Source organism: Siphateles boraxobius, unplaced genomic scaffold, assembly GCF_051911475.1.
Source record: "Siphateles boraxobius isolate OS27281-9 unplaced genomic scaffold, OSU_SipBor_1 107, whole genome shotgun sequence".
Classification (NCBI taxonomy): Eukaryota; Metazoa; Chordata; class Actinopteri; order Cypriniformes; family Leuciscidae; genus Siphateles; species Siphateles boraxobius.
This window is the reverse complement of record NW_027508708.1, coordinates 1,087,585-1,101,264: the sequence shown is the minus strand read 5'-3', so window position 1 is coordinate 1,101,264 and position 13,680 is coordinate 1,087,585. Positions and strand designations below refer to the sequence as shown.

The window sequence follows — 13,680 nt, the reverse complement described above, 5'->3', positions numbered from 1 at the left end:
GTGTTTGTAACCTGTATCTCACTACTCTGTCTATAGACTGCGTTTGTAACCTGTATCTCACTACTGTGACTATAGACTGTGTTTGTAACCTGTATCTCACTACTGTGTCTATAGACCGTGTTTGTAACCTGTATCTCACTACTGTGTCTATAGACCCTGTTTGTAACCTGTATCTCACTACTGTGTCTATAGACTGCGCTTGTAACCTGTATCTCACTACTGTGACTATAGACTGTGTTTGTAACCTGTATCTCACTACTGTGTCTATAGACCGTGTTTGTAACCTGTATCTCACTACTGTGACTATAGACCGCGTTTGTAAACTGTATCTCACTACTATGTCTATAGACTGCGTTTGTAAACTGTATCTCACTACTGTGTCTATAGACTGCGTTTGTAACCTGTATCTCACTACTGTCTATAGACTGCGTTTGTAACCTGTATCTCACTACTGTGTCTATAGACTGTTTGTAACCTGTATCTCACTACTGTGTCTATAGACTGTGTTTGTAAACTTTATCTCACTACTGTGTCTATAGACTGCGTTTGTAACCTGTATCTCACTACTGACTATAGGCTGCGTTTGTAACCTGTATCTCACTACTGTCTATATACTGCGTTTGTAACCTGTATCTCACTACTGTCTATAGATTGCGTTTGTAAACTGTATCTCACTACTGTCTATAGACTGCGTTTGTAACCTGTATCTCACTACTGTGTCTGTAGACCGTGTTTGTAACCTGTATCTCACTACTGTGTCTATAGACTGCGTTTGTAACCTGTATCTCACTACTGTGTCTATAGACTGCGTTTGTAACCTCTATCTCACTACTGTGACTATAGACTGTGTTTGTAACCTGTATCTCACTACTGTGTCTATAGACCGTGTTTCTAACCTGTATCTCACTACTGTGACTGTAGACTGCGTTTGTAAACTGTATCTCACTATTGTGTCTATAGACTGCGTTTGTAACCTGTATCTCACTACTGTGTCTATAGACTGCTTTTGTAACCTGTATCTCACTACTGTCTATAGACTGCGTTTGTAACCTGTATCTCACTACTGTGTCTATAGACTGCTTTTGTAACCTGTATCTCACTACTGTCTATAGACTGCGTTTGTAACCTGTATCCCACTACTGTGTCTATAGACTGCGTTTGTAAACTGTATCTCACTACTGTGTCTATAGACTGCGTTTGTAACCTGTATCTCACTACTGTGTCTATAGACTGCGTTTGTAAACTGTATCTCACTGTGTCTATAGACTGCGTTTGTAAACTGTATCTCATTACTGTGTCTATAGACTGCGTTTGTAAACTGTATCTCACTACTGTGTCTATAGACTTTGTTTGTAAACTTTATCTCACTACTGTGTCTATAGACTGTGTTTGTAACCTGTATCTCACTACTGTGTCTATAGACTGTCTTTGTAAAGTTTATCTCACTACTGTGTCTATAGACTGTGTTTGTAACCTGTATCTCACTACTGTGTCTATAGACTGCGTTTGTAAACTGTATCTCACTACCGTGTCTATAGACTGCGTTTGTAACCTGTATCTCACTGCTGTGTCTATAGACTTCGTTTGTAACCTGTATCTCACTACTGTGTCTATAGACTGCGTTTGTAACCTGTATCTCACTACTGTGTCTATAGACTGTGTTTGTAAACTGTATCTCACTACTGTGTCTATAGACTGTGTTTGTAAACTTTATCTCACTACTGTGTCTATAGACTGTGTTTGTAACCTGTATCTTACTACTGTGTCTATAGAGTGCGTTTGTAACCTGTATCTCACTTCTGTGTCTATAGACTGTGTGTTTGCATAAACTCTGATGATTGCTGGACTGACCTGCTCTCACACACACGCTCCCTGCCTGTGACGCTCCACACTCCTGCGGGACAGCGACAGCTTCTCCGGGTTCCTCATTCACTGCTCCTCCCCATCAAGCGGACGGCAGCAGCTCCGGCCCCTGGTGGAGACTCCTCCGCTCCCTCCGACAACCCAGCACTTCATCACAACCTCTCCATTCAGCTGGGTGTCCACCATGAAGCGTCTGCTAAATAATTCAGTGTAATGTGAATGTTCAGGCCTGGCCCTCTCCTGTTCTTCACTGTCGTCGCTCCTGCTTTAATGCTCCCGTAGCTCCTCCGTGACACACTCGAGACTGGTGCTCATCTCAGCCTTGTCCTGCTCGCCACAGTAACACAATTAAATATTGTTTAAAATATTTAGAATCATTAAAACTGCTCGACTGAAGAACTGGCTGTTGTGTGACAGTAATTTCATCAATTAAACAAATCTAGTTATTTATTACTCTGCAGACCGGCCAACCTTGACATTTTTTCTGAGTAGCATCAGTGGTACGGGACACGAGGTTTGGGTGGGCTCATATATTCTCACAGTTTTGAGAATGCAAGATATACACAAACACACGCCTATCTTCATTATTCTAGTTTATACTTATAACGTTTTTTGAATTTGACCCAAATCAAAAAGTTCACTTGCACCGCACTGAATGGGTTACATTATAATGTACACTAAATTATAATAAAGTGAAAGTTTAAAGTTTCAATACGGCTCAAAACTATTTTTATTCATGATTAATATTGATTTGCATTAGGATTTGTGTGCTGGTCAAGTCTAAAATTAAGAAACTCGTAGAAAACAATAAAAAAAAAACATAAGATCATTGTGTGTACATGTGATTCATTTAAAATAGGCCACTTAATTTATTATTCCAATATCCAAATATGATACTAAATCCTACAGAGAAAGGTGCTATTTGTGCTGTCTTGCACATTATAAACAGGACACGCGTTAGCGGAATAAACGTTAGCCAATACAAACATATATAGAAAACTGTTGACAATGAATAGACAGGACCAATAGTAGCTAAACGAATCACTTATTCTAGAAAGAATATGAAGTAGGCCTATAAAATGAGGAGTTTTGTATTCTCCATTTTTAAAAATCGTTAAAATACGGTAAACAAAACCCCTCATTATATAGGCTACTAGATATGATGCTTTCTGATATTTTGACAGAAAAACACAAGCAAGAACAAACTTTAGACGTACAGTAGCCCGTCTTCTCTCTGTGTCGCGTCTGTGAGAGAGCTCGCGCAGCACTGAGACAACGGTACTTTTAAATCCAGAAGTAATTAACACGCTAGTTTTCATACTGAATGAATATGTAACATAATTAGGTACTTTAGTTATTTTTAGCACAAGAACATTACACATTCTTAATGCTACATTTCTCAACACTGAGAATGAATAAATAAATGCTTGTTTCTCCAGACTCGCAGTTGTCAGTCACCCACAAGTCTGAGCACTTTCATAAAGCCATAGCGATTTCAAGTTTATTTAGATTATATTGTTCAGGGTGACTAGGTCCGAGTCTGTTCTATCTCAAATAATGTCTTTTTGATTTAAAGACCTGAATTGAACAAAAAACAAAAAATCAAAACAAAAATCAAAACAAAAAAATCAAAAAGAGACAAAAGAAAAAATGTCTTGTTCTTACTTTTTTGGCTTCTCTCTTCTTCATTCTCTGTCCAAATCTTCTGCAAACAAGGGATGATCCGCCATGTTCTCTGTTGTCAAGTAGTATTTTGCATCAGGCACATGTTCTGGGGAAATGGCTGTGAAGAGAGCGGATTAATCACGTTTGGCCTTTCTGTAATAGGCGTGTACACGTAAGGTGAATGCTACCATGACATACAAAGCATTTGTTGCTGTTACTATGACATGAACATCTAATCACTGCTAACATTCATTATCAGTCCCCCGTGTTTTACACTTTGCTCATTCGTCATCAAGGTTTGACAATTATCATTTTACTGTCACTTTATGTTTCAGAGCTTTATGTGTTCCCTTTCAAGGGAACTCGAGCTGCGTTTGAGACGCGGTGGGAACGCTCTGCGTGATTACGTCGTGAAGCACGTGTAAAATCAGTCCAATGGAAGCCCGCTACGACATAGGTGACGTCATAGACCAGGAAACTATAAAGCAACCCTGAAATCAGACCGCGACAGCTTCTGCACCTTCAGCAAGCGCTCTCTGTATATCTGTCCTTGTCTATTTATTGTTGTCTGTCAAGCCCAATATATCTATCATTATTATGGCGAGCAAGCAAGATTATAGACGGTGTGTTGTTCCCTGCCCTCGTTATATACGGGTGGGGACACACACATCAGCTTTGTGTTGCTTGTTTGGGAGTGGAGCATGCTCAGTCAGTCCTCGAGGGGGCTGATTGTTAGCATTGTATGAGTCTATCTATGAAGACGCTCCGCTCTCGCCGATCGTTCTTTGAGGAGGACGGTACGGTTTGCGCTCCCCGCGCGGGTCCCGCTGTTACCTAGACACAGTGGCGACTTGCATTTTGGGGTTCGAAATCGGATCTGCCAGCGTGGGTTGGGACGGGCCCCGCCCTATCTCAGCTTTCACCTGCAGATCCAGTGTGCTGCGATTTCCAGTTCTGAGGAATTGGTATCGTTAGTGTTTTGTTAAGAAAAAGTGAACAAAACAATTAAAAATATTAAGAAAAAGGCAGATGTTTGATTTTTCAATAAATAGGCAGCTCCTAACTCTGTTGAATAAAGAGGAGCTTTTAAAAGGAGGCTTTTCTAATGCTGTTGCTAGTTAAATATTTACTGGACAGCTGAACATTATGAGAGTGAAAATAAAAAGAGTTTATTAGATGAAATATATCTAAAAAAACAGGGAAACTCTGTATCTCAGCCTCCTCGTCGGGGACTACTGGTTTTTCCCTATCTCCACACTGAGGTGTCGAGATCGTGGAATAAACTGGTTTCTATTTTATGTGTTTAATACCCAAACGTCTAACTAGAGTAATGTTATGGGTATTAAGTATCATGGTATGACAGTGCCTTGGATTATAGAGACGCTTGCGAGCTTTCTCTCTCCCGAGTCGGCGTCATCATTTTTAACCCCGACGTTACCCACCAGCCATCTTTAATAATAAATAAATTTTATTAGGCAGTACTGGTGGGTAAAGTATTTAAGGACATAGATGAATGTGAGGATGTCAGCATTGACTCTATTCGAGAATATATATATATATATATATATATATATATATATATATATATATATGTATACGTTTTTCTGATATAAAAATAAAGAAAAAGAAAGATAAAAATTTCTGTTCTTCTGGACGCTCCGCTTTCAAGAAAACTAAACCTTTCAGCGGCGCTCCAGAGGTTTCTTCCTCACCAATCTATGTTCCTGAAACTGGCATAAAGTACAAAGAAGAAGACCTGATGCCGAGGCTATCAGGCTTCTAAGGGTGGTCCCCTCCGGGGTAGGGACGGTTTTGAGAAATCGTTTCTCCTCGGCGCCCTCTGGGGTGTGACTCTCTGAGGAGGGTCGCAGCGCTGCCAGTTCGGTTGTTCCCTGCCGGTTCGCCGTTCAGGGCACCGAGGTGTCAGCGTCCCCATACGATCCTCCGAGGAGGGTCGTAGAGCAGTCAGTTCGGTCTCCCTGCCGGTTCGCCGTTTCAGGGTGCCGAGGTGCCTGCTTTTTCCTAGGATCCTCCGAGGAGGGTCGTAGGAACTAAGCTAGTTAGAGGTAGGCAAGATCTGAGGACTGTCGTCATCTCTAATAAAGCTTAGACAAGAAGTCCTGTCGAATGAGAAAAAAAAAAAAAAAAGAGGGACGGTTTTGAGAAATCGTTTCTCCTAACGGCGCCCTCTGGGGTGCGACTCTCTGAGGAAGGTCGCAGCGCTGCCAGTTCGGTTGTTCCCTGCCGGTTTGCCGCTTCAGGGCGCAGAGGTGTCAGCGTCCCCGTGCAATCCTCTGAGGAGGGTTGTAGAATGGTCAGTTCGGTTGTTCACTGCCGGTTGGCCGCTTCAGGGCACCGAAATGGTTGTTCAATCAAATCCAGAGGCCAGTCTCGAGAGACTGGTTCCCTTATCGGAATTTCTGGCAGCGTGGAAACTTCTGCCAAATATTTCTCTATGGGTCCTGCACATAATAGAAAAGGGTTACAGAATTCAGCTCGGTTCTCGTCCGCCCTGATTTCAAGGAATCCTCCCCACGGTGGTGGACTCACAGCAGGCTCTGGTAATGGAGCAAGAAGTACTGACACTTCTTCGAAAGGGAGCTATAGAAAGGGTTTCTCCTCCCAGCAGAGAGTCAGGGTTTTACAGCCGTTACTTCATTGTTCCAAAGAAGGATGGAGGGCTGCGTCCTATTCTAGACCTGCGCCAGTTAAACAGCAGGGTTCAGAAACTCAAGTTCAGAATGCTTACACTCAAACAGATTGTATCACAGATTCAGTCCGAGGACTGGTTTGTCACAATAGACTTGAAGGACGCGTACTTCCATGTATCTATCCATCCTCATCACAGGAGGTTCCTGAGGTTCGCTTTCGGGGGCGAAGCATACCAATATCGGGTTCTTCCATTTGGCCTAGGTTCAGAGCAGGTGGCAGTTCAGCATCGAGATGCTGTTCTGTCCCACATAAAGAGTTTGGGGTTGCGGCTAAACACCAAAAAGAGTGTGCTCCTCCCTGCTCAGAGGACCACTTTTCTAGGTGTAATTTGGGATTCGACCACAATGCAGGCACGCCTGTCTCCTGCTCGTATTTCTGCGATTCTCACAGCCGCAAAGAATGTGAAACTAGGCCAGTCACTCACTGTGAAACAGTTTCAGAGACTGTTGGGTCTCATGGCAGCTGCGTCCAACGTCATTACTTTTGGCCTTCTGTACATGAGACCCCTGCAATGGTGGCTCAGGACCAAGGGGTTTTCTCCGAGGGGAAATCCGTTCCGCAAGATCAAGGTCACGCGGCTATGCCTTCGTGCCTTGGCCTTGTGGAAGAAACCTTGGTTCCTCGCCCAGGGCCCAGTATTGGGGGCTCCTTGTCGACGCGTCACGCTTTCGACGGATGCTTCCCTCACGGGATGGGGGGCGGTCATGAGTGGCCGCTCGGCGCAAGGTCTGTGGCAGGACCATCAATGTTCCTGGCACATAAATCGTTTAGAGTTGATGGCGGTATTTCGAGCACTCAAATATTTCCTGCCAGACCTGAGAGGCCATCACGTGTTGGTCCGCACAGACAACACTTCGGTGGTCTCCTATATCAACCATCAGGGGGGTCTGAGGTCACGTCACCTTTGCAAATTGGCCCATCAGATCCTCCTATGGGCCCAGAGGAAGTTACTGTCGCTCAAGGCGGTATATATTCCGGGGCGTCAGAATGTGGGAGCAGATATTCTGTCGAGATAGGGGCTGAGGCCCGGGGAGTGGAGACTTCACCCAGAAGTGGTGGAGTTCCTGTGGGAAAAGTTCGGTCGTGCTCAGGTAGACCTTTTCGCATCATCAGATTCAACCCATTGTCCCATGTGGTTCTCTCTAACGCACCCAGCTCCTCTCGGTCTGGATGCTATGGTGCAGGTGTGGCCGAGGCTGCACCTGTACGCCTTCCCCCCGATATCTTTGCTTCCGGGGGTTCTGGAGAGGGTTCGCCGAGAAGGGGCTCGTCTGCTTCTAGTAGCCCCTTATTGGCCGACCCGAGTTTGGTTCTCGGACTTGGTGTCTCTTCTGGACGGCTCCCCCTTGGAGATCCCAATCAGGGTGGACCTCCTGTCTCAGGCCGGGGGCACGATATTTCACCCTCGGCCGGAGTTGTGGAAACTGTGGGCCTGGCCTCTGAGGGGGCCAGGCTCAGGGAGACCGGTCTTTCGACCGATGTTGTAGAAAACATTCTTCAATCCAGAGCTCCTTCCATGAGAAGGCTGTATGCGCTAAAATGTATACTTTTCACCACGTGGTGCGTTGAACGTCAGTTAGATCCTGTTAACTGCCCTGTTGGTTCAGTTCTTGATTTTCTGCAAGACCGTTTCTCGGCCAGGTTATCTCCTTCCACCCTAAAGGTTTACGTGGCGGCTATATCTGCCTACCACACCCCTCTGGGGGGTACTTCTATTGGGAGAAACCCTCTAATTACTCGCTTTCGCCGTGGTACATTGAGGTTGAGACCTGCACTGCACTCTAGAGCACCGGCTTGGGACTTGGCCATTGTACTCGAGGGTCTGGCTTTAGCTCCCTTCGAGCCCATCGAGGAGGTTTCTGAAAAGTTCCTCACTCTAAAGACTTTATTTCTCCTTGCTATCTCATCTATCAAGAGAATTGGTGATTTACATGCTTTGCCGGTTGCTCCTTCATGTCTGGAATTTGCACCTGGTATGGTGAAGGCATTTCTCTACCCCAGGCCGGGTTATATTCCTAAGGTCCCACTGAATGTTGGGGGCCCAATAGTGCTGCAGGCCTTTTATCCTCCACCCTTTAATACCCCTGTCCAGGAACAGCTTAACCTGTTATGTCCAGTCCGGGCTTTATATGCCTACGTTCACAGAGCTGCCCTGTGGCGTAAATCTGAGCAACTATTTGTTTGTTTTGGGTCACTCAAGAGAGGATGCCCTGCATCTAAGCAGGTTATGAGTAAATGGATAGTCGAGGCTATTTCATTGGCTTATGAAGCGGCCGGTCAGCCTTCACGTATGGCTGTGCGGGCCCATTCTACTCGGAGTATGGCGGCCTCTATGGCCTTAATTTCGGGAGTTTCCCTTCTTGACGTGTGTAATGCGGCAGGATGGTCCTCTCCGCATACATTTGTCAGGTTTTATGACCTTGACCTCTCCACTCCTGGGGCGAGGTTGCTTGCTTCTTAGTGTGCGCAGGACCTCACACAGAACGGGCATTTGTCACTATGGTGTAGTGGGTATAGGGTTCCCACCGCATCTCAAACGCAGCTCGAGTTCCCTTGAAAGGGAACGTCTCAGGTTACGTATGTAACCCTGGTTCCCTGATAGGGAACGAGACGCTGCGTTTGCCTGCCATACTTCCTGCATAACCTGATCGACTTGCTTCAGGTTTTTCAGAAGCTATCGCGGTCTGATTTCAGGGTTGCTTTATAGTTTCCTGGTCTATGACGTCACCTATGTCGTAGCGGACTTCCATTGGACTGATTTTACACATGCTTCACGACGTAATCACGCAGAGCGTTCCCACCGCGTCTCAAACGCAGCGTCTCGTTCCCTATCAGGGAACCAGGGTTACATACGTAACCTGAGACGTTTTCCAAGCAATGTTAGTTCCACTTTGTTCTTGTTATCGATCTTACCCCAGGACGGGTCTATGTTGTGTAGTACCATAGCGAATAGAGCCGTGCATTCCATTCCCAAAACCTCATCCGTTTCTTCCTGAATTTCCTGAAGAATTCCTGCAAGCAATACATTTCCAGTGTTTAGTAAAACATCACCAGTCATCAGTGATCTGTGCTCAAAAAGCCAACTCACTATTGAATTCTTTTTCGGCAACGTGTGCATATTTTATATGCAGGGTTTTTGGGTTGATCAGTATGTATCTCTTGAGTAATGGGTAAATAACATCCTTATCCTTGCAGTAATGCACTGCAACATAGATTTGGCTCATGATGCGGTTCGCTGTCTCGTCGGTCAGGCACCCTCCGTTTCCTCTGATGAACTCCCTCAAGGGCACATAGGCAAGAACATGCTCCATTACCAGGACGGTTTGGTCTTTCAAGAAGAAACGCTCATATGGCCGTATGAAATGGTCACAAGTTGGACGCTTTTGCATTTCCCACAATGTAGTGCCCTCCTTGACAAACTCAGGCTAAAGAAAAGAGATTGACAAAACATCGGCTAAATTCAAATCTCCTAATTAAAGAGTGAGGGAAATGAAAGATGAAAGCATTAGCCATGTTTCCATCACCCTGTTTTTATGCACATTTTAAAGTCTCGCATCAGAAACGTGATGGAAATGGCAAATGAGGAAAAAATCCCTTAAGTCTTAAAAAAGTTCACACACACTCAAGTTCACACACAATCGCTTGAAGGGGTTTTTTGACTTGTGCGAAAAAGGATTAATGCGAATATTGGGAGATGGAAACCCATTTGCCAAATTAATTTGATTTATATTGAACTATTCAAAATAAAACCATTGTAAGCACATCACAGTATCATTCGAATCAATGTCTCAGTGTGACGGGTACAAATGTCTCATTTCCAAATAAGTAAAACAAAAAGAGGTTCTGGCTATTTAATGGACCGCAGCAAGGGATTCTGGGCCTTTCTGTAATTCAGATCAGCCCGTGAGGCTGAGAGTGTGTCCGAGACTTTCAGCCTCATGTATCTTTTAAAATGCTGGGTTTGCATCTCTTCTCTTTATTCCAGAGCATTTGATGTTTGGTATCGATTATCTTTGGATTGAGTATGTAATTGGCATGATACATTTACCTGACATAATAAATTGTTACATTTGATTATTCTAACTGACTTTGACACTATTTTCTTTAGAGTTAAAAGGAATAGTAAAACATTTGCTCACATTTAATGATGCTCATTCGAAAAAGATTTGCTTCACGTTTGGATGGAACCCAGCTAATGAAAAAAAAAAAACTTTACATGAACTCTACAACCGATGCTTCTAGGCTTTGGCTGTGTAATTCAGTGATATCTCATACTATCTATATTACCGAATTTAACAAACCAATTCTTTCTAGAGGATTTCATGAAGAATAAAGTCTTGTCAACTTACCGATCTTTCCCAAAATCTGCATCTCTCAACAAATTTGATGGCAACCTAAAAAATAAAGACAATTTTTTGCACATGATCATCTACAGTCTACATTTTTTAAACACTTTTTGATCAAAACTGTCAACACTGATGTTTATGGCAAGACTCTAAGTTCACAGAAGGAAACAAGAGACAAAACGTTTGTTTTTGGAGAAAGAGCAACATACTTTCTGGCCGTCCGATCTTCTAATTCCTTCATGGACACGATCATCATATCCCACTTTCTTTCCCACTTCATAAAGACACCAAAAGCATCTCGGTTCATGAGGAAATCTTAAGTTCACTGAAAAACACACAGCATCAACGTGTTAACATACAGCATGAGACTGAACACAGCAGTGCAGAACAGAAGCCAGTATGAGTGGAGATTACAAACTAAACCAGAACAACAGCTTGAGATGGACATGAATCCAGTGGTACGTGATGCCTCTACTGTAAGCAAAAGTAGCATATATGTTCTCATGAACGTAGCCGTAGCAGCAGGGGGTGGTCGCTATATTGGACTGTCTCTAGAACTAGGGGTGCAGAAATCTCAGTTTACTCTAGACTATAGCACTGCATGATGACGGGAGACTCACGGTCTGTGGCTCGGCTGGCCTCGGCTCCTGTCCGGGTGTTTGTGGACACTCAAGGCGCTGTTTGACAGGCTTTTAGTGCCTGTGAGCGTCGGTGTATGTGAATGAAATGTTTAGCCTGCAAGGCTTTCATCACATGCAAATAATGAACTTTAGTGAATGGCAGTGTCCCGTGAGTGTGACTCTACCTCTGCCTTAACATGTGATGTGAATGTAACAGAACTGGCACTGATAGAATGAGCGCAGTAACGTGATACTACGACATTTCTTGAGAAGCATATCGTGGAGACTCTTCCACGATCAAATATTTTGATATCGCACACCCCCATGTGTCCCACTGTTATTTCTGCATACAGTTGGTACCAAACCAGAATATGCCACCAGTCCCCCGAGGTGTGTGTGTGTGTGTGTGTGTGTGTGTGTGTGTGTGTGTGTGTGTGTGTGTGTGTGTGTGTGTGTGTGTGTGTGTGTGTGTGTGTGTGTGTGAACCTCCGCTGTGTTCTGGCCCCTCAGACTCTGATCCTGACTCGCCCTCACTCTGGCTGCTGGACTCTTCCTCTTCATTCTCCTCACCTTCTTCTTCCTCAGTGCCAGAGCCTGACGAAACACACACACACAATCAACACACATCTAACACAACTCAGAGAGAGAGAGAGAGAGAGAGAGATGTACCCAGTGATGATGACTCTGGTGTGATGGTCTTCCTCTCACTGTCACTGATGTCCTGCAGATCAGACAGAAGATCTTTATCCTCCATCTTTTCCTCTCGCACTGCAAATATATATATAAAAAAACAAAATGAATATATATAAATATATATGTTTACAGCATTTTCATGCAACATGCCTGATTTAATCCTGGATTCCCGTGTGTGTGTGTGTGTGTGTGTGTGTGTGTGTGTGTGTGCGGGCGTGCGTGCGTGTGTGTGTGTGTGTGTGTGTGCGTGTGTGTGTGTTATGGGGGTGAAGAGTCACAGTTCATTGCATCTGAGGGTTGAGGTCACATAGGCGTTCCGGGGGACGTATAGACCACGAACGGCCTATTCATCACACTGACCGCCTATGTGACCACGAACGGCCTATTCGTCACTCTGACCGCCTATGTGACCACGAACGGCCTATTCGTCCCACTGACCGCCCATGTGACCAGGAACAGCCTATTCATCCCACTGACCGCCTATGTGACCACGAACAGCCTATTCGTCACACTGACCGCCTACGTGACCAGGAACAGCCTATTCGTCCCACTGACCGCCTATGTGACCACAAACCGCCTATTTGTCCCACTGATCGCCTATGTGACCACGAACAGCCTATTCATCCCCCTGACCGCCTGTGTGACCACAAAAACCCTATTCGTCACTCTGGACGCCAATGTGACCACGAACAGCCTATTCGTCCCCCTGAACGCCTATGTGATCTCGAACAGCCTATTCGTCCCACTGACCTCCTATGTGACCACGGAATTCCTTTTCGTCCCACTGACCGCCTATTCCTCCCACTGACCGCCTACGTGACCACGAACAGCTAATTCATCCCACTGACTGCCTATGTGACCATGCACGGCCTATTCGTCCCACTAAATGCCCACGTGACCACGAACAGCCTATTCGTCCCACTGACCGCCTATGTAACCACAAACAGCCTATTCATCCCACTGACCGCCTATGTGACCACAAACAGCCTATCTATCCCACTGACCGCCTATGTGACCACAAACAGCCTATTCATCCCACTGACCGCCTTTGTGACCATGAACGGCCTATCCGTCCACCGCCAATCTAAGTGACAGCCAGGGGCCCTGGCCATTGACCACAAACAGCCTATTCGTCCCACTGACCACCTATGTGAACAGGAACAGCCTATTCGTCCCACTGACTGCGTATGTGACCAGGAACAGCCTATTTGTCCCACTGACCGCCTATGTGACCACAAACAGCCTATTCATCCCACTGACCGCATATGTGACCACAAACACCCTATTTGTCCCACTGACCGCGAATGTGACCAGGAACAGCCTATTTGTCCCACTGACCGCCTATGTGACCACAAACAGCCTATTCATCCCACTGACCGCATATGTGACCACGAACAGCCTATTCATCCCACTGACCATTGATGGCCTGCACCCCAGCAGAATCGGAGCGGCTATTCTGTCGGACAACATCTCCAAGATGTTACACACCATCTGACTAGTAATTCAAAGTCCAAATCACAATCTTTGCTGTCCCAAATTAATTGATATAAGTAGTGTAGAACATTATATAGAAACTGTGTCTATTCCTCGTTTAGTGAGGCCAAACAACAAATCTACTGTAAGATCTAGGAAAAATCTTATTGTAATTAAACCAGAAAATCTCAATATCAGTGAACAAAAACAATTTCTAAAGCTAGGTCTTCTAAACATTAGATCGCTCACACCTAAGGCGGTTATTGTAAATGAAATGGTCACAAATAATAGTTTCAATGTATTTTGCC

The 13,680-nt window shown here is 44.8% G+C and overlaps 1 protein-coding gene across 2 annotated transcripts; it reads right to left on the bottom strand.

The window, feature by feature from the left end:
- Positions 1-1,976: 1,976 nt before the first annotated feature.
- LOC143756189 (uncharacterized) lies at positions 1,977-11,971 on the bottom strand. 2 transcript variants are annotated; one of them, XM_077247167.1, is made up of 8 exons: positions 11,876-11,971; positions 11,741-11,800; positions 10,796-10,911; positions 10,590-10,634; positions 9,329-9,665; positions 9,154-9,252; positions 3,529-3,646; positions 1,977-2,190 (listed from the first exon to the last, which is right to left on the bottom strand). In XM_077247167.1, the coding sequence occupies exons 1-7, from the start codon at positions 11,958-11,960 to the stop codon at positions 3,549-3,551; spliced, it is 840 nt and encodes a 279-aa protein (XP_077103282.1). In that variant the 5' UTR covers positions 11,961-11,971; the 3' UTR covers positions 1,977-2,190; positions 3,529-3,548. The 2 variants fall into 2 exon arrangements, with proteins under 2 accessions (XP_077103282.1, XP_077103283.1); XM_077247168.1 differs by lacking the exon at positions 11,741-11,800.
- Between the last annotated feature and the right edge of the window lie 1,709 nt (positions 11,972-13,680).